We start from the raw sequence: 21535 nt of genomic DNA on the forward strand, positions 1-21535 counted from the left end.
TAAAAACAGATGTTAATCACATCTGAAGTTCTGCTCACCTCTTTAGAAAAAAAAATTATAAAGGGTAATACAATTAAAATATAAAAAATCCCTAATGTGTTTGTAATTGTACATATTCTGTGGGACAAAAGGTATCTATTCCATAAAAAGTGACCAATTTCGATTTACTTTTTATAAAATATGGTAAGATTTATTTTAATTATTTGTAAAAGTACCAGTCAGTACCCTCAATCATTATACAAAACACCCTCTATGCCATGTGCTTCATTCAGTTTGGCATTGTTGTTGATTTACCTGTTTTCTGTGTAAAGCTGTCATGAAATTTTACTTCCAAAAGTGTTGTAGTATTTTCATTACACTGTATTGCTGTACGATGTTATCAACAATAGCTGAATCCTAGGTATTCCAAAATGAAGGATCCTGCTGCAGAAAACATTTCATCTCAAATTTATCTCTACTATAGCTAGAACAAAATAGTAGGGTTAAAGACTTTCAAAGTGAACAATGTGAGTAAATTCCTATGGGCTTATTTTACAAGTATTATAGTTGAAATATAACAAGGAGACTAGTTTTTTTTTATATTCCACAGGTTAAACTAGTTTAATACATCTGAAAGCAAGTCATCTGCTTTCTTCTTTCTTGCGTATTTAAAGTTGGGTATGCTTATTAACATATATATGTGTACACACAAAATTAATACTAAAAGGTTTTTATTGAGCAAGACTGTCTGAAAGTCTTTATTTCCATCAAGATTCCCCGTGGAGAAACTGTGCATAGTATTATTACATAATAAGAATATTTTTTGCTACTTCTAGAACTACTTAATAAGGACACTTTGAAGACTAGAGTACACACCCAAATTTTTCCAAATCCCAAAGTAAATGCAATGGGAAAAATGTGGCCCAGAGTCACACAAAATTTATAGAGACCTGACTGAGGAACCTGTGGTTACAAATTCGCAGTCTCTGTGCAAGAGCCTGGTATGGCAGGCTGCATGTTGCACTGTTCCCTTAACCAAAAACTACAGAGACTGGGTGAAATTTGCCATGAATTCTCAGTTCACTTTGTAGAAATGGAGGAAATTTGAAGAAAGGGAGAACTGGGAGATAAGCAAGCTCTCTAGTAAGACACAAGCTCTCCAGTAAGACTTGCAAAATACAAAGAAAAGCAGAGACTTAAAAATCTCATTATTTATGTTCTAATAATTTATTTCCCGTGGGCTCCTAACATGACAGGTTATTGCAATATTTTTTTGTAACTATACTGAAAGACAATGTCAAGTTTCCATGGGTGGTGTAAATTTGAAAACCCACCCAGATAAAACAGGTGTTAGCAGTCCTGCTGGGAGGTATTAAGTGCGTTTTGCTGACTTGCTCTTGCACATGGCCTGTTACCTCACTCAGATGCAAGGCACATTCCATTTTTCTATGGAAATTATAGCATATTTCATGGTGTTAAGCAGAATACATTGACACGCACATGCATTTGGCTTAACTGTTTTCTAACAAACTCCTCGGTACTTGCAGTGAATAATATAAGGAACATTTAATGAAAATAACTATCAGCGAACCATATAACATCAGTCCAAAAAACTGTTCCAAACTCAGGATTGACTTTGCAGTAAGAGACCATATATGCAAATTAAAAACTGATTTACTGGAGGCATTTGGGGAGAATTTTACCTTAGAGGATAATAACTACTGGTATGTAGAAGGCCTCCCAGGCAAAAATTTTTAGGAAATGATGCTGGAGTTATTTAATTATTAGTTATTTTTTGAGGAAAGGATGATGGTGTTTTTTAAAACTGAAATACCTTCCACTTCCTTTTCCAATAGATATTAAGGAACATGCACATCAAATTCTTCCAGAATGCACTCCAAACATGAAATATGACCAGTAAACCCAGAAATGTGAAAACAAATTAACTTCTCAAATACTTGGAGAATTCAACAGACATATGTACTGACCTGCTGATAAAAGAATGTATGAGGTCACTGTTGAGGTTAGAGTATAAGCTGGAGTGTGTATTATTTTAAATAAAATGTTACAGTGGGAAATCTATCCCTTTTGTCACGTCAGTCCTGTCAGGAACATAAAAGCAACCATAGGTGTTGCAAAATTTTCACCCAGTCCCTGGCTTGGTGCTTGGAATACTTGGGGTGAATGGGAGATATTCTCTGTAATGTCAAATACAATTTTTTTTGTTTGATGTCTTTTCTGTTTGTGCACATCAACGATTTAATGAACAATTTGGCTATTACAAGCATTAACCTTAATCATAATTTTTAGATGGCCAAACATAACATTATGAACATCTGCTGGTCATTTTCAAATTAAAAAAAAAAATAACCATGAATGCAAAATTTTACTCTGTTCACCTATATAATGGTGTGATCTTGCTTCTCTTGTCTGCCTTTCTTACCCACTCTTCCTTCGGTGTCCTGTCTGCATTTCTGCTGCCCGGTTCTATACAGTAGTTTCTACAGCAGACATTGTAAAGCACAAAATAGGATGATGATAATTTCTGTAGTGCTTTTGAGCTGCTATAATAGAAATTGTGAGAAGAAAGTGTTAGATTTTTGATTGGAATATAATGCTGAATTTGGTTCTGAATAGACTACTGGATTTGGATTCAGAACACCATGAAAGTATTGCAATATCTTTGCATGAATTTCTTAGAAAGCTAAAATATGGCTCCAAAGCAACATGGATCAAAAGAGAAGAGTAGGGAAAAATTCTCTTACAGGTTGCAAAGTACCTCCCTATTTCAGTGCTCCCATCTCCACAGGCCTGTGTCGACCGCTGCTGTGAGAGCGCCCTATACATTCACTAAGAACACTAAATTGAAGGTAAATACTATCCTGGGAGGACATTTTTAAAGGCAATGATAAAAGGAACCCTGTTCAAACACAGTATCTTTTAAATCGACGCATCACTTCAGTGAGCCAGTCTACAATTTGTTTTTTAGTTACGCAACACTTCTGAGTCGGCAAGGTACAAGCATCTAAATATTTATGGAACTTGGCAACTTCCAAAAATTGGTGAAAATGCACACTTCTTTAAAACAGAGGAGTTTCTCTTCATTAGGTCAATAGAGAGTCTACAACACAGTGTTCATTTACTAGATTTAATTAAAATTTTGAAAGCATTCAAGTTCCCACCTTAACTGCTATTTAGTACATAGCACCTTCATTTCTCCCATCAAAAAAAGCAGCTTTTAGAAGCAAGGGCAATTACAACCAGTGACAGAATGAGCCCTTTAAAAGATAAGTAAACAGATAAGCTATAAGGTATTTCACTGCATCTCTTGAACTTTGCAAATGGAAACCATTCGGATGCACTTTGTGCTTTCTTGCTTACACCAAGAGTCATAATGTTACAGTTTTGCAGGAGAGACGCTGATAATTTTCTCTTATCCTTCTAGCCTCTTGATTTTTTTTTAATTAGATATATTTTGAATATTACCATGGAAAATACTTATAGACATTGAGCTCATCAGAAGGAAAGTGATAAAAATACTTGTTATTAACAACCTCTAAAAGTACAGCCCAGAGATGTCTGTAGGTCTAAAGTTATGTGGCAGGTCCTCCAGCTGGAACTTAAAGTCCTGGGGAAACTATATGCAGGAGAGAACATAACTAAGTTGCTGATTTTCCTTTATGTTTAGTCTTCGTTTTACTGACTCAAGTGGATCTAAACCCTGAAGAAAAAGACTCAAAAGAAACAAAATCAATGATGAATTGATGTCATAGGTTATTAAAACTTTTAAAATTAAGCTATAGGCATAATTGAAAGACTCGGATTCAGGCTTTCACTTTTGCTAGTGTGCCTGAGCCTTGTATTTTATACCATGTTTAGCATTATATATATATTAAAAAAAAAAGGTGATGCTGCATATGTTTTATACCATGCTTATAAACAGCCATTAGAGGTACCTTTTTGTTCTATGATAATAACCATGGGAAACATTTTACACATTTTCACAAGGTCTTGTGTCCGGATTCTCAATCAAGGAAAATAAAAGTGCCTGGAAGGCAATGGGATATCTGCTCTCAAGTTCAATAGGGCCAGGATTTTTTCTTGAATTCTTAGCCGAATGTTATAACAAACATCAGAAGTACTCGAGCCTATAAAATGAGGCCTGAACGAACAGTTATTGCTCGTTGTCACTTCACTTCCAGTTGTAGGCAATGAAGTGTGAAGTGTAGGAGGAAGCAATGTTTTAAATACTTATCCAAGTGTTTTCAAGTTACAAAATACAGCCAGTATTACTTGAAAAATGAGCATTTGCTGGGCTTTGGAGGGGGAGCATGTCTTCAAATATATTAGTTTATATGATGTAACAACATAAATCTTTCAAAACTGTTTATGTTAACAAATCCAAATAGAACCCTTACATATACAAGAACTGTGAAGACACCCTTGCACATATGTTTACTGTGGGCTGTTGTGGCTGATCTGTCTATGAACTGAGAGCTTCAAAAACAAAACAAAACTAAACTAAACTAATTTAAAGTTACTATTGGGAGGTATTACTGAGAAAATCTGTGAATGACAGGCAAAACAGCCCACTCGACTGGAATGCTGGTTAGCTAGTTATGTGTGCAGTTAGAATACACAAAATTTTAGCTATCTAACTTCATGAACTATTATTTATATCACATGTAAATAGGTCTCAGCTCTCAAGTGTGGAAACCCTGGGACAAAGAAAATTCTTGTGGCATTTCTTTCCCTAGAGGAGAATGTCATTGGTACGCTCCCATTGTAATTCTGACGAAACTCTAAAGAATCAAGAGGTACGAATAATTCAAATAAGGTTTCAATTAGCTGACAATACAAGCCTAAATGAAGCATATTATACTTATTATAAAATTAAAGACTGCCAAAAGCTACAAGTTAAAATACAAACATATTTCTATTTCAGGAAGACTGTTCAGATTCAGTTTTAAGGACTGCACAGGTTTGGTGCCGGTCAGGGTGCCATCTGAAAGAATTGATAAGAACCGCATAGGTAAACAAATCCTCTAAGTTGATATTGACTTTTTAAAAGGCAAAAAATATTTGTGATCAGTTTGTAAGACTGAATACAATCAAGTCCTAGCACAAAAAATATATCTTGGCATGACTCTAAAATTGAAGCCTGCCCAGACTAATTCATATCCAGACACTGGGCCAACTTAAAATAAATGCAACTTAAAATAAGCATATCTCTGATTTATGTCATACGATCATCTGTTGATCGTATGGTCAGCAGACTCCTCAGACTGGGAGTGTTTTAAATAATTCCTGAACATCAGAAAGCTGCCAGATAGATTACTGTATTTATGCTATTTATTTATGCTGAAATAAAAATGGTTGTACTGTATTCTAACGATTTGTATATTAAGTTTCAGGTCACAGTGGATTTAAGCAGACAAGTTACATAAAAAAAAGAAAAAAAAACATAAGAAGATTATGTTAATACTAATTAACCTGATCAAGAGCCTTTACATGAGAAAGGATTAGTTAATACTGTTGAAATAAGCAGTCTTTGTGGTAACTTGTCTGTTTTACCACTAGCTTAAGCCAATTTACCTTTGTGTACCTTAATAGTATTGCCTATAATAGGGTCATCAGCTGTAACAGAATTTATATTCAGAGTTAACATCACTGTTTAAGTTCAGTTCATTGTTGCCAAAATCTTTACTAACACAGAGTTTCAGCTGCCCAATGGTACCTTATGCCATTCCAGACTGGTCAGATCTGTGGGCTCCTGACAGCAATAGAAGGTTGGCAGAGCAGTAACTGCAATCAATTTAAAAAAAAGTGCCTTCTCTGCACCCAGTCCCATGGCTGTGGACATGGCTATAGGAGACAGAAGGTTTTTTTCTGAGAAACCCAGCATGCTTCATTTTGACATGTGATGGAATAAGCACTGATCACAACAGTAGTGCATAAATGAGTACTGAAAGAGCAGGCAAAGAAGTACCCTCTAGTCCTCCCAATACAATAACTTTAGATATTGGGGGAAAAGGAGGAGAATGGAGCAAAAAAAAAAAATGCTGGGGTCACTTGTTCTTGCTAAATCATCGCTTGCATTGCCATTCTCAGAGGGGGAATATTGACATGACGGACACTGCTCTGATGCAGCAGTGTATGCTCATTCTTATGTGCCAGCAATAGGGCACTGGGGAGAGCCTGTAGGGGGAAGGGATTTGCAACGGGGTTAAAAGAGGAGTTTATTCTTTGGGTATAATTACTGCCAAATAAAAGAGCAAGGCTAGACGGGTTACTATGCATAAAAGTCAAGGAACTCAAAATGGTGAGTCTGTAAAAGACACTGTAAAATCACGCAGATTTGGCATTCTTTCCATGAAACTGGCTAACATTAGCTGCAGCAGATATAGGCAGCTCCTGTTCCAGCAAAGATCAAGGGCAGAGTGAGAAAATACATCTGGACTGATCGTAGTAATTTCAGTATGTACCTACTTTCTGTTCTTTCCTTTCAGTTTCTAACATTGTAATTGTATTATATTCTGGAAGTAATGGAATATTGCTGAAAAAGTTTTATCTGTGCTGAAAAAACTTTATCTGGCATCAAATTTTTGGTACTTTACATTCCAGCAGGAGAGCAGCGGAAGGTTGTCAAGTCTTTTAAAATGAATTTAACAATTACAAATGCAGAAGGACAGGGTGGGTTTTGTTACCATGTTAGTTTGTAATTAACACACTACATCATTGGGACATTCTGTGCTACTGTATTATCCTTCTGTCTTGCAGCCTCTGCTATAGGGCCAAGCTTTGAAATACTGAGTACGTATAGCTGCATATTATGTAGATTATATATAGCTGTATAGATGATTCAGTGACAAGCATGGTCACCTCAGCATAATGCGCAACACAATACCTGCAAGAGCTTCACAATTTGTTGCACAGTGTTTATTTTAATTTTAAGCATGAGTGCTTAAAATTACAAGAAATGCGTCTTCTCTCTCTTCTGGAGCCAAGTTCACAATGCAAACCACGTTCCACCCTAACATTGCTAGTTACACTCCCTTTCCCATTAACGATAATGGAAGCCACAAGTTGTTGCTTTCTGGCACCCTCTGCTGCTTTACGTCTTACACCACAGACAGCATTTTATGGACATTTGAGCAGTTCCTGTGCCTTTGTTAAAACATCTTCCCAGTAGCTGGATTTCCCAGCCCAAGAAAATAAAAAATGCTGATATTCATACTTGGTGTGTGCCTTCATTTTTTGCTTGCGGGTCTTGATGCTTATATCTCAAAATGATATTCAGTATCTCTTATGTAAAGTTAATCTGGCCTCTCCCTAAGAAACACAGCTAGTAGCTCTGGTCACTCTGTAGACTAGACAAGTGGCCATCTCCGACTGTACAGATGTCCAGAAAATACAATGGTGCGTCAAAGCTTCTAGAATTTTGAAGAACCCACAAACCTTCATTCACAAATTAGAGACAGGGAGAGTGTCTTAAATGCTTGTGCTGATTTGCTGGGATCGAGTTAATTTTATTCATAGTAGTTAGAATATTTTCTTTGTAGTTGGTAGCACAGTCTTTTGGTTTGGATTTAGTGTGAGAATAATGTGATAACACACTGAACTTCCCATGCCTTTACCTGGGACAGAATTATGTTTTCCTTTCAGTAAGCTAGGCTATGTTTTGCAGTTGGTATGAAAAGACTGTGAGGACTCACTGATGTTTTGGCTGCTGCCACAGAGACCAAGGACTTGTTCGGCTTTCCAGCTGCAGGTTCACATAGAAGCTTGGAGGAAGCATAGCAGGACAGCACCTAGACTGACGTCCAGGCTGACCAATGAAGTACTCCTTACCAGTAGCTTAATGCTCCATATACATCTGGAGATGGCTTTTCAGCCTGTCTCTCTTTTCTTCTAGGACTGGCTGTTTGCTGTGACCATGTTCAAGTGTGAACTGGTGTCCGGGTCTCCACTCTTCCAGGATCGGCTGTACAGGAACGGTATCCACGATCACTGCTCAAGGCCGGCCTGTGTGTCAGTCACTGGGTGTAGAGCGGTTGCATTCTGCATCACTTGTTTTATATATATATATATTGCTGTTGTTGGTGGGTTTGTTGGTTTGGTTTGGTTTGGTTTTTCTCTTCCTTTGCTGTCCAATTAAACTGTTCTTATCTCAACCCACAGGTTCCTCCCTTCTCTTTCAATTGTCTCCCCCATCCCCCTTGGGGGGTGAGAAGAATCAACAAGTGGCTGCATGGTCCTAGTAACTGGTTGGGGTTAAATCAGCCAAAGAGTCAATAAAATCGCTGGGGTATCATCAGGATTACTCAAGGTACTTCATGTGAATGCATGTCCATGTGTGTGGACTATGCACCAAAACACAAGTCCACATTGTTTCTTGGGAGCCTTGCAATTTACTGAAGCAGCAGAATTCACTGTTGTCAAGATAGGAAGGGGCAGATTATCTTAGGAAGAAGGACGAGTTACCTTGGAACTCGGCTTCAATGTTAAGAAATGCTCTTTTGTGAAGTCTGTCTCTCTGAGGAAATTCAAAGCTTCACAGACATGTAACAATAACCTTTTCTAACTAACATACAGAACACAAATTTATAAGACAGTCTAAGTAGAAGTATTGCAAAGGGAGTGGTTAGAAAATCTTTAAATAGAAGTAAGTCCTCAACTCTAACCATAAGAAAACTGGCATTTTGCCACAGTTCCAAAATAATCAGACATTTGATAAAAATCTAGAAAGCTGACAAAAACTCAAAATTACCAAAAAGCCTTGTTTGGATATACTGTAAAGTAAAACCACTTCAGAGACATTGTTTATTTTCTTATTCAGCTTAAATATGCATTTTTGCTGTTCAGCTAAATATCATGCACTTTCTTCTCTATATTTAAATCCAGTAAACATTCTAGACATTCCTAGTATTTATAGCATACTCTCCCTATAGAAGATGTTAAAAATACACCATCATGAAGCACACATATTTACTGTAATCCTGCTGCTACTATCCTGGGAAAAATGTATTAATGACTATAACTAACAGGTGCTTTCTAAAATGCATGTCATAGTCAATTTGTGTGTATGTATTTGAACTCCCTGTCTGTGTTAAAACTTTTCAGTGCATTTCTATTAATGGAGGTTTCAAGGCCATTTATTCATCATCTCTTTGTCTAAGCATCTGTATCAAAAATATATATTGGATCTATTTTAAAAAATTAGGGAATGTCTACGTGACATCTTTTAGGGAAAACAAATAAACCAAACAGAAACCAGAAAATTGAAGAGGGTAGGACACTAGCAACAGATAAGGAGAAATGAGGAACCTGTCAACTACATGTTTTCAAATAATAAAGACTTCACTGTATGTCACCCATTAGTCTTCATGCATAAAGTACTCCAGTATTTAATCTCTGCATATCCTCCCAATACAGTTTAACAGCATGAGTTTCTGATTGGCTGATATTCCCGACAAACGCAGCAGAGGGATGGGGAGAAGAGATGGGTGAGATGAGCGTGCCTCAGAGGCATGGAAGTAGTGGCATATTCCAGACACAGATTAAGGGGAAAGGGATTCCAAGGAACTGCTGGCCGGGGTGGGGCGGGGGAGGCGGGGCGGGCGGGAACAAAAATTGCTGGGGAGTAGCTAATTTTAAGTAATGAAAAGATCTTTTTGTGTTCAGCAATCTTGCTCTACAGAGGCAAAATGTGCATAATCCTGATCCCACCCCTAATCAAGCAAACCATCCCTAACCAAACTACTCAGTAGATTTCATGGACACTGATATCATCACAGTATAAGTACTTCTTATATCATGATTATTTCATGAACATCTAGATGAGTTATCTTCATGTGATTCCACGCATTAATAGGAGAAGGAATTTGTAAGCCTAAACAAAAAGGCTAATAACTGCATGCAATTTCTATTTAATGAATAATGTACTTCTTCCAGCCTAGTAAAATAATACCCAGGATGTGTTCCTGTGGCATTTTCTTTTATGACTTCAGAGTCAAATGTAAGTGACTCAGGGGACTATGCATCTCACTGCCTGGTGTGAGTGAGTAACTCTGAGCTGTTCTGTGAAGAGGGATTGTCATAAATCCTGTGGTTCTTTTAATATTCTCAGATCTCTGGATGCAAAGAGAACTGCTTGTTTCAGTGAAGAATAAAGAGGTCTAACAAAAGGCCAAACCAGAATCAAACCATATCAAAACAGTGACGGTTTTGTTGCCTTCTCATCCCTTTCCGTGCCTGTAATATACTTAGGCAGGATGGATGAAGTTTCTTATCCTTTATGCTCTTCTACATCTAACACTTGCAGCACTCCCCTCATCCTTTCCTTAGCTTCCTCTGTCCCTCACAATAAAAATATTTGGTCTCCCCTCAGAAGGCAACAGTTAATCTGCTTGTCTGTCCAGCTCTCACGCCACCTCTAATTTCTCTTCCATTTCAAGAGCTTTTAGAAATTACAGTTTTTTTCAGAAAAGCAGCCTGAATTCCTCTTTCTGCCATTTCCACACTAAACCAATTTGTCTCTCATCTTACTCAAAGTGGCTGTGTTAATACCATTAATAATTTCTTTTCAGAGAAACTTGGAACCAGAATTCCAACATCTTCATCCTTGAATGTCAACCAACTTTAACATCGACATCTTTAGCCTTACCCTTGCAGAAATAATCTCTTCTTTTCTTTCTTTATTCCCGCCATTCATATTGTCACAATATTCCTATAAAGTATACTTAAATGGACCCTCAGTAGTTTTGATGTTCTGATTTTCATTTTTATTCTAATCTTTATGTCAGGTTAATTTCATCTGCAAACAAAAAAATAACCTTCAATTTCTACACCGATGGAGATGTTGCTTCATATACTTACACTGTAGATACACCTATGTGCATTGCTGGAAAGAGGAAGAAGCCAGTACTTCTAAAATTTCATCCTGCACCTATTATTTATAATTCAAGAGTTCAAAAAGGTTTATTTAATTCTCCAAAATGTTCAGCACCCTGAGCAAATTCAAAGCAGTCAGGTATAACCTGATGCTTAGCATGCTCGTTCAACAGTGGAGACTTCCCTGCACATGGAAGAGAATCTTCTATAGATTCCTGCTGTCACCCCCATTATTTCTAAGTGGCAACATGAATACATGTGTAGAAGGCTTGATAATAATTTCCAACTACTTTGAGCTCCAGGACATGACATATGAATTGTATGCCACATGAGTTCTCAGACAGCAGAAATAAGCCTCAGGGCCCTATGAACCTGGACAGAAGAGCTAAACGAAAATGCATCTTAGTAGTTAACATTGCTATCACCAACAAAGGAAATACAAGAGGCCTCGATGGGATAGTCAGCTTGAATACTCAGTGAATACTAAACAAATTGTAAATGCTTTGAAGCCATTTTGTACATTGTACACAGCACAGTGCATTGCAAGTGGCTGGATGTGTCAAACATGTCCAAGAAAGTCTTCCCTGGAAGAGCTGAGGAGAGTCACTGGGGAAGGGTGCGGGAAAGCCATTGGTTCTCAAAGGGGAGATGCCACTCCGATCCTACCTAGGAAATGAGAGGACTTGTCCAGGAAAAGATCTTCAGAAGGACAGCTAAGATATGCTCTTGGCTATGACAGTCTTGGTCACTTTCCTGGGAATTCCAGTAAGTATACAAGTTAAATGTAAATCACCTACCTAGTGAGAAATCTCAGAAAGCATCACTAGATAAGTAAAAAATTGTGTGGCTCTACTTGAAACCACCATCAGAAAATCGGAAATCTGAATATGCACCATGTTGAGGAGCATAATTTCCTGCATAAATAAGCATCTGCTTACATCCTTTCATAATGGAGCTGTAACGGCCTTGTCTGTTTCAGTCCAGAGCTGCCACAAGGTAAGAAAGAACAGACTGTGAGAAGAAGTATTTATCATCACTGTGGAACATTGAAAACTCTGATAAATAAAAATAAGTATGCATATTCCTGATGTGGACATGCCAAATAGCCGATGATCTAGATTACAGTAATCTGGAGTACAGGTATAGTGTCACTGCAAGGAGGATATAATCTCTTTCTCTGTTCCAGATCTCAATACTCTCATCCAAATTAAAATTATCTTTCTCACCAGTTGCCAACATGAGCAAAACTCTTAATTTCCTTCTGATCCTTTCCACACAGTCCTTTACCTAACACTTGGGCATATTCTTCAAGTATGCTCTCCCCCAAACACTCCCACACAAGCTGTGACTATGTCTTGCAGATTCTTTCCATGTAACACAGCCAAAACATGAGCTTTCCTATCTATAAACACAGGAAACCTCTCACAGGAGATCAAATTTTAATTACTGCCATTTTTTTCACTTGCTTTAGTGAGATCACTTCCCTAGATATCATGCTGCGAACCTGTCATCCTTTTCTAAAAGTACTTCTACTTTTCTCCCTCTTAAAAACTACTCCATTATCAAATCCCAGATACCTCTTGCCTGCCAGAGGATAAGAAAATGATCTTTTGACTCTATCCTGCCCATATTGCAAGAAGCCATCCCTTTTGACTACATTTTCAAACAGATATTTGTACCAACTAAAGCTCTTTTCTCAGGCCCTGTTCTATCTTTTATGCAAACTGCATCTTCCCCAAAACAGCTCATCATCAAGAAAACTCTATGCACATGTGTTAACATCTCACTGGTAAAGGGTAATAAGAGTTCAACACACCTTTTTTTAATTCAGAATTGCAAGATCTTTCTGCAGCTTTATGATCAAATTTAGATTTCACTAACCTGAGTAACACTTCACTTTTTTTTTTTTACTATTAATGCGTTTTTCCAGGTCATTTTTGAACACAATGAATGAATCACAAGCACAGACGCACAGATCCTTGGGATCACAAATCACAGACTTTCTTTTCACAAACAGTGACAAGTTATTCCTTGTTTTCCATTCCTAACAAGTTGTTAATGGCATTTTGGGGGATCACCAAGAAGCAGTTTATACCTGATCCTTTGTCTGTAGTTCCAACTTACACGACGGCTATTTCAACTATCTTAAGAAATTTACTGAAAACCTGGTAAGACCAATGGTACTCTTTCTTTTTAGGGTGAAATAATTTTACTTCTCTTACATGCTGTTACATGGAAGTACATACACTCCAACTAACACACTTCAGGCTATTCACTGAAATTCTCAAAACTAAGTACACAAGCATGCACCACAGAAATACAGGAACTGGATCACTGTCGTGTGGTTCATTCATTTAAGCACACCAAACCTGCACAGCTGAGAAAACTAGAGTGTCTTTCTCCTTCGTATTTTCATGAAACTCCCATAGAAGCCAGGCATTAAACCTGTGAAGATCCTCCGATAGCCATGTGGTGGCAGTCAGGATTTAAACAAAAGGGGATCGCACAGGTGTCACTGCAGGAAGAAACTGGCCTGCACATGGAAGGAGCTGGGATTAGTTTTCAAAACTCAGACTGAATTTCCAGTTGTAAGGGACCAGATTTCTACAAATAGCCAAATTTCTGTATGCATTTCAGCATGTCATGCTTGAGTAGAAGGCTTACCTGGAGCTGCTCCAAAGCCTAAGTATACCTTGAATCCATATAGCTAATTACCAACAACTGCAACAGCAAAGCCAGAAGATTCTTGCACAGTTCAACACTGTGCAGACAAAAAGAGCTCATATTTGGACCCACTTGATAGTGAATGAAGGGATGATATTTTCAGGCTTCCTGGTCCTCAAAGAGCTTCATATAACCATACTCCACACATTTTAACATAGAATTCTATGGGCCTTAGTAGTACCTACCATACTTACTATATAAAAAATTTTGCTGTGTTTCACAAACAGTTTTAGACACAGAATGCTGATGCTCATATTCTCGTCCCTGGATATTGACATTTCTGGATACCGAGGAATGCTACTCAGGTGTCTGCCCAGCATGCCCATGTCAGGGGAAATCTGAAGGCAGATGTCTATACTGAAGGGAAGTATACATACTATAGGGCAGGTAGACTCTGTGGCACACTTAGAAGTTCCAGTTTCCAGCTATTTATCCTGACCACAGGCTGACTCCCTGCTAAGAAGAGATTTGCATGCACCTCACCCCTTGCAACCTTGTTTTCTTCCAGAGAAAACCCCAAACATATGGGCAGAGAGGGAGCCATAGGGGGCTTTTGTGGCACTGCAGAAACACTACGAAGCACATCTACCTAATACATTAAAAAGCAATGTCTACCAGTATAGACATGGTCACTTTGACCTATTCTATGACTGATTCAGCTTCAGAATTCACACACTTCTTTAACCAGGTTAGAGAAAGCTCTCTCACAAAACAGAGACTCATTCACTCACTCCACCTTCTTCTTGCTAAAGCTCACAATTTTTCTTCAGTCTCCTAGAATATAGCAAAATTGCTGGCATTCTTGTGGCTTTTTCCTGAAACACTTCCAATTTATTAACATCTTTTTAAAGGCATTATTAATGATATTAGTACAATGTTATAGAAATGATGTTATTAGTGCTGCACGGTCACACTGATTCCCACTTTTAACACATACACTACTATTCTACCAAAACGGTGTAAGTTCTGCTAACTGCAGCTTTTTACTAAATGTTCATACTCATTTGGCAATGTGCTGTGGCTCCAACACCTTTTCCAACTCCCTAATTTCCAGGATGTGGTAAGCAAGACCTGTATTTTTATTGAATTCAGCTCCACTGTTGGACTGCCGCATGTCTATCCTAAACTATAAAAAATACCTTTGAAGCATACTTTTGGTTATGTTAACTGGTAGAAAAATGTGCCAAAGATAAGACTGGCAAAATGAAAATTACCCTTCATTATATATGTGTAAATACATGGATGTGTACTGGCTTTGACAATTCTCGCAGGAAGTAGCAAGAGCTAATTCTAAGGAAGAAGGACAGCTAATAAGACAATAGCAATCTCTGATGGAAAAAACAACTTGAAAAATAGTGTATTAAAAAGTTTTGGCAACTTTGAATTTATTTTAATATTTATGCAGCTGAAAGCACCATAGACTGCATAAGGAAGGAATAGAAACATTAGTTTTGTAAAATTCTCAAGGAACAATATTGCATATGTCATCACAAAAATATTTTCTGTCCAATACTTTTTGATTCTCTTGAATTTTCTCTGAAAACTCCAGGACAGATTGCATTTGATAATCTGTATGTTTATTATATGCTTGATATGATCTGTTTAGAGAAAAAACAGTGGAGGTCTTCCAGTATATTTTTAATATGTTTAGGAAGAAAAAAAATCTGAATTCTTTCTCTTTAGACAATTAGAGAAAAGCTGTATAACATATTTTCTAGACAGGACACTATCCTGCTTTTTCTAATGATGGGGGAACTCACAATAGAAACTAAAGAAACAAATGGCTTATAAAGAAGCAGAAAAAGAAATAGCTTTTGGCTACATCAAAAAGTAAAGCCTTGAAAGACCATTATCTTCTAAAAGAAAGATGATTCTAGGTTGCCTTAATTGGTAGCTTATAGAATAATTTATACAAGGGAAAGATAGAAATGAATGTGTTTTCTTCCATTGAAGGTCTCGAAAGAGATGGTGAAAAAAAGCTTGCAGTGCCATATTCCTCCTTGAATGCATACTGTGAATAAAAAAATAGGCAAGGAGAAGACTCTATATGGCACTGTAGACAGACAATGTATATTATAATACTGTGTTTTAAATCCTTATTATATTTATTAAAACCACTCATAAGAAATGCCAAAATCTTTTTACCACAGTACATTTACTCAGCAAACAAGAAATCTTGCTGATTCTCTTGAAGGTTCATTTCTTTAAAGCTTGTGAGAGTTGAATATGAAATAATTTATTCCCCAGTACCTCTCAGGTTCTCAGATTCTGTGTGTGACATCAAATGTGCGAGCATAATGACAGCCACGAGGATCCCGGTAAAGCTAACTATGCAGAAACTGGATGCTGCTGGGGTTCACAGGTTTTCATTTTTATGAACTTGGACCTGTGGAGCCAGTTCAACTTGTCTGCAAGTACTTGATGTATCACTGCCAAGAGGAGCACAGAGTGCAAGACATTGCAACAGACCTAACTAAAAGAAAACTTAAAAAGAAGCATTATATGCATATTTAAAATAATATTTTAAAGTTGTTTCCAGGTTAAGGTAGCAGCTGAATTGAGATACCTTAAAAATCACTTGAAAGATGAAGTCATTGGCAAGAGGAAAACCAAATGGTGCATGGAAAGGAACTTGAGAGTATTGGTAGTGATTAATTATTAGTTGATATCAATATAATCTACAGAGGATATGAAGCATTTCCAGCAGCAGACAATCCATGTCAGTGCTCTCTAGCTTCTTTTAAGCTAGCAAGATATCTTAGACCTCTCTTCCTGGGAAGGGTATCAAATAGCAAATGAATACAGAAAACATTTCTCCTTAATTGCAGGTTATGAGAGCAAGGATCATGAAAACATAAGTGAAAGAAAATGGTGGTGGGATTCTTGAGGTTTAGAAACTAAAAATATTAAAATGAAAACAGTGAATGACTGGCTAACATGCATGCTATAGGAATATTGTGATTGTTGCTGGCTTGATGTCTGATTTTCTGACAAATCCTGACGGGACATATTGCTACATATCAGAATATGTCAAATATGTAAACTAGTTTCGACAACTGTTACTTTTATTTTCCCGTATATTACAAACAACCAAGACTCCACTGGTACAAATAGCAGAGAATTGACCTATCATTAACTGGGTGGGCTAACAAAATTGAGCACTGCAAGGGGAAGTTACCTGAAAATGCAATAAGATGGTGCCTTCAGCTAGGCCAGATCAGCGCACAACCCAAAGGAGACAAATGGAGAGCAGACTCAATACCTGAGATCTCTGAGATGCTTTGAGAGGAAAGCTGACAAGTTTGAACTACTTTAGCTTCAATACATTTTAAGTTTCCTAGCTCAGTCAAAGAAATCAGCAGTATAAAATGGTATGTCAAAAGGCAGGGAAATAATCTGATCAAACGGTAGAGATAAAACAATATAGTATAGAGACCAAATCAAAGAAAGATGGAAAAATATATTCTATATTTCTATCAAGTTAAGTGGCTAAACATGATGCTTTAGCACTGTGCAAACACTGATGTATGACTATGCACAAGAACCTTCCAAGCACCTGGTTGGAGACCCAGAGGACCTGAGACAAACTCTTTGGCCTGGCTGAGCTGAGATGTGCTTAGAAAAGGGGGAAGATGGACACAAAGAGATTCCCACAGCTACTGCTGCAGTATGGGCATGCATTGACCATGTTTCCCTCATGACTGCAGCAGAGCTAGAGATGAAATCCCGAATCCCTGTGCCACATAAAGATTTACCTGTCAACAGGGAATATACACAAATGCTGTCACTTTGGACACACGAACATTGCTAGAGTGAATAATTTTATTGATGGACATCAGAGTGGTGGGTCCCTGAGCAATCCTAGGTGGTCACTAACCACTTATATAACCTCAGAAAATCATATCACTTTTCTGTGCTTTTGTCTCTTCTTGTTTATCTTTTCTGTCTGGAATGGTAGGTTTTAATGTGATTAAAGTAGAGTGATTATCACTCAATCTGTGTGCGTAATATTAGAGTTTTATGCTGGAGTTCCCAGAGTTCTCAGTTTGGGCCACTAGATGCTGCTGTAATATGAGTAATTAAAATAATAACTATTATTAAGGAAATTGTATATATTCTTGCTGTGGACTGTTTCAAAAAGCCCGAAAACCACAGAAAAAAAAAAAACTTATTATAAACCTGCACGTTTTTTGAGAAGTAAGAACCGAAAGACCTGATTATTCACTTCACTGGCACTCAAAATGTTTTCTTTAACCTTTTGCAACTTTGCAGAAAAAATCTCCAAACTCCTTCCCCCTTCAAAAATGCACTGAATAAGTGCAATTATTTTTCTACTCCATTTTCATTTTTAAGTCCAGCTTCAGCAGTTTGCTATTATGCGAGCTCATCCAAATCATTAGACTCCAAAATCCTTGCCAGCTACACAATTGTGCACCTTATTCACATACTATTTGGATGTGAACAGAAGGGCAAAAAAGTCCTCAGCATGAGGGAGCATGACTGGAACTGCAAATGATACAGTAAATGCATGATGATGTTACTGAGACTCAGATTTTGTACCCGCCAGTTCCACAGCCTCCCCTAAGGAGGCTTTATCTTATTAAATGTTGTTGACTACCCATAAACACAGTAAAAGATTAATAAGACTCCATATGAAACATAGTCACAAAATGCTTCTTGCCTGAGAGTATTAAAATGTCTTTAAGCAGTTGCCAGCTACAGCTCAGAGAGCTATATGACTAAAGTGCTATTTCTGAAAGTATTGAAGTCAGAGCATCTAACTGGACTTTACAGTGGACAATGCAAAAGGCTATTTATATTCAAAAATAATTTGGCAAGTTTTGTTCATCAAACCAGTTTTCCAGACACAAAGACTCCACTTAAAAAATTGTTCTTGGATTTACTGCCCTTAAAAATGAAGTTAAATGAAATTATCTGGATCATCAGAAGAACAAGTCTGCTAAGGCAGTTCTTGATCAATTAGAAGTTATTAAATTTTGCTGCTGGGTTACCTCAAGACCCAAAGTCAGTAAGCACAGAAATGAAGTGACAAACACTAAGCACATGTGGAAGAAAAACTACCAGGAACACTACGTGAGAATTGGGACTTCATGGTAAATGTGGGACAGAATATTCACAGTTTAAATAAATCATTATTAAAAAGCATTTTAGGAAAGTGCAGAGGTGCCAACATAAACTAAAAATATATTTTATTCTTACCATTTGAGACTGGCTCCGGGGACAGCCATTGATATCTTCAACCTTTTCATTTGCTAAACAAAAACAGTGAGGAGAAAAGCAGAAGTGAACAGGGAGATAAAACTCTCCTTTCCACCCTCTGGCCAAAAAAAAAGCTCCCCTCAAAAAAAAACAAAACAAAAAACCCCTCAAAAAACCTCAAACCATAACCAAAAAAAAAAAAATAATCAGAAGAGCAGAAAAGACACAGCAATAAAGTGTACGGGGCTTTGTTGACACAGAACTCCTTTCTAAGTAAAGCTCAGTCATACAGTAACAACACTCTTGTTAGCAGCAGTTGCTTCCACATGCCAAATCATGCAAAGGGGGAAGTGCGAAGGAGGTCGCTGGTAATTCTTCAGCCCCTGCAAAATAACTGCTGACATGAAATCTTCCACAATTGTCTTTGCAGGGTCAGGATACAGTTTCAAGGCATCCCAGAAACTATGAGCCACTCCAGCTAACAAAATGCACACATGGGAGACATATGGTTTAATAGAGCATTCATTTCTGACAATTCAAAGTGTGTAAGATACAGTTCTGGCCATTTAAAGTATGGTTAAACAGCAACTTCCAAACATGCTCACATAAACATATTTTTTAATTAAGACAAGGATGAACCGCACAAATATCAGAGACATATGGACCCAGTCAAATTGTATTATTCAGGGTTCATCTTATTGTTAAATACATTCAACTTGAATTATATATTCCCCCATGCAAGGAGTCAGCGCGCAGTGCTTCTCTCAGCCCGGGTCTTACCGATGATCTGGATGATTTCTGCTAGCAGAACTCCATCTGCAATGTCCTGTTGCAAATCCTTGATCAACCGCTTGTGGCCAGATTTTGCTAGGTAGTGGTTAGCCCAGTCAGTGTAAATCTGCAGAGCAGAGAGGGAGGGCAAGGGGGAGAAGGGGAAGAGAGAAAAGAAGACAATAAAAATTCTTAAAACAAATGTTGGCTTGCACACCAGAACTATTACAGATCACATTCCCATTTAAGAAGTCAGCAGCAAAGGAAACAATTTTAATGTAGTGTTTTCTTGCTTTTTCTGTTTTTCTTTTTTTTTTAATGGCCATGCCTCTCCCCCTCCCATTCTCTGTTTTATTTTAACTTCAAATGATTCAGGCTGTTTCACGAGGGTTCAAACTTGCTGTGACCAAGCAAAATTCCCCTTATGACTGTAAAGGAAACTCCTGTCATAAATCAGTCACATCTACCACAATTTCACCTCCCACCGTGTTTCTACCTCTACTCAAGCCCCACCACCAACTTTTACACCCAGAGGCTGCCTAAGAGAAAGTGATAGTAGAGATGCATGTGTGTTTTGCTAAGAGTTCATCGGGTTGTTGCTGGTGATCCAGCACCTGGTGATGCCTCGGTGACACTTTCTGCAGTGATCACCACGTCCCACCATGCAGGGACAGGTCGTTTGTCCCCTCGCCTGTGGTTCAGCGTGCTGCAGTGTGCACAGAGGAGACTGAGAGCACTAGATATACAGTAGTCTCAGTGCTGGAATTAGAGTGTATATACTGGAAATACTTTCGGTCCTTTTTCTGCCAAGAGAGGAGAGGGGAAGGGTGAGACTGGGCAGCACTAAATACTTAGCAATAGGCAGCACAAAAATGGTACTTGTCAACAACGGGTTGAAAAGCACCAGCTGAAGTACATCCTTCAACATAATAGAGGTTGAAGAGAGGTGTTGAAAGTATTTCATAAGGCGTACACATTAGCCAAGAGAGCATTTGGTAATACGTATAGTGTGCGCACAAAGGGAACCGAGTTCACTTAGGGTGAGATAGAATCATAAAATCATTTCCATTGGAAGAGACCCTCAGGATCGAGACCAACCATAACCTAACCTAACCTAACTCTAGCACTAAACCATGTCCCTAAGAACCTCATCTAAAGACTAAGAGGAAGGGACACCATCACCTATGTACCGACAGAAGAGTGCACCCCAAGAGGTGCTCACGCCCTCCCGGGGTGTCCCCAGTGCACAGAGGCAGCTCAGACTAATGGAGTTTGGCAAAGGGGAGTCTCTCAGCCTAAGAGTACCAGCAGCCTTTGGCAGCCAGCACTGGCTCCCTTTTGTGGGGTATCCATGGCCTATCACCTCACCCCAGAAGAAAGGACTTGTACAGACCATCCTGCTACCATGGGATGTCACCACTGAAAGAAGGCATTTATTATACGTAGGACAGCATCATGAGCATAAGTAAATCTCTGGTGAGATTATTGCTTGAAAATGTTGAAACTGCACCTCTTCCACAAAAACAATGTGAGCTCACTTTATAAACATCCTTTTATTTAACCTCACAGACCCTGGGGAGGAAGGGGTCAGAATCCCATTTTTTTTAGTAGAAAAACAGAGGCCAAAGCCATTAACCACTTGCCTACTTCACCAAGGAAATCTGTGGCAGAGCCAGGGGAGGAAGACAAATGGGGTTCCCAGTCTAGAGTCTTACCCAGAGAACCAACATCCTCTTTCCACCCAGCAAAAGTTTCACCACTCAGTCCACATTCACATGCTAAGGACTCCACTACGTGAGTACCTTTGTCACCTTTTTTTTTCCCTCTTCGTTAAAAGAGACAGAATTGTAACTTGTTTGGTCTACCCTGTTTCTTCCCATATTCCTGCAGGTTGACCACCAGCTGGTTTGCCATAGTTTTCTTGACAGCTGTAGAACTTTAGACTGTG

The 21535-nt window shown here is 38.2% G+C and overlaps 1 protein-coding gene across 6 annotated transcripts in view; it reads right to left on the reverse strand.

The window, feature by feature from the left end:
- The window catches only part of NAV3 (neuron navigator 3), a 267108-nt gene that overhangs the window by 168428 nt on the left and 77145 nt on the right, over positions 1-21535 (reverse strand). For 5 of the 6 annotated variants that reach the window (XM_065630330.1, XM_065630320.1, XM_065630313.1 and 2 more), the window contains exon 1: positions 18817-18864. In XM_065630330.1, coding sequence (XP_065486402.1) covers positions 18817-18819 — 3 coding nt within the window. In that variant the 5' untranslated portion in view covers positions 18820-18864. Of the gene's footprint in view, positions 1-18816; positions 18870-19596; positions 19715-21535 lie in introns of those variants that run through there. The other variant, XM_065630337.1, reaches the window with a different exon arrangement.

The sequence above is a fragment of the Caloenas nicobarica genome, chromosome 1, assembly GCF_036013445.1.
Source record: "Caloenas nicobarica isolate bCalNic1 chromosome 1, bCalNic1.hap1, whole genome shotgun sequence".
In the NCBI taxonomy this organism is placed as follows: domain Eukaryota; kingdom Metazoa; phylum Chordata; class Aves; order Columbiformes; family Columbidae; genus Caloenas; species Caloenas nicobarica.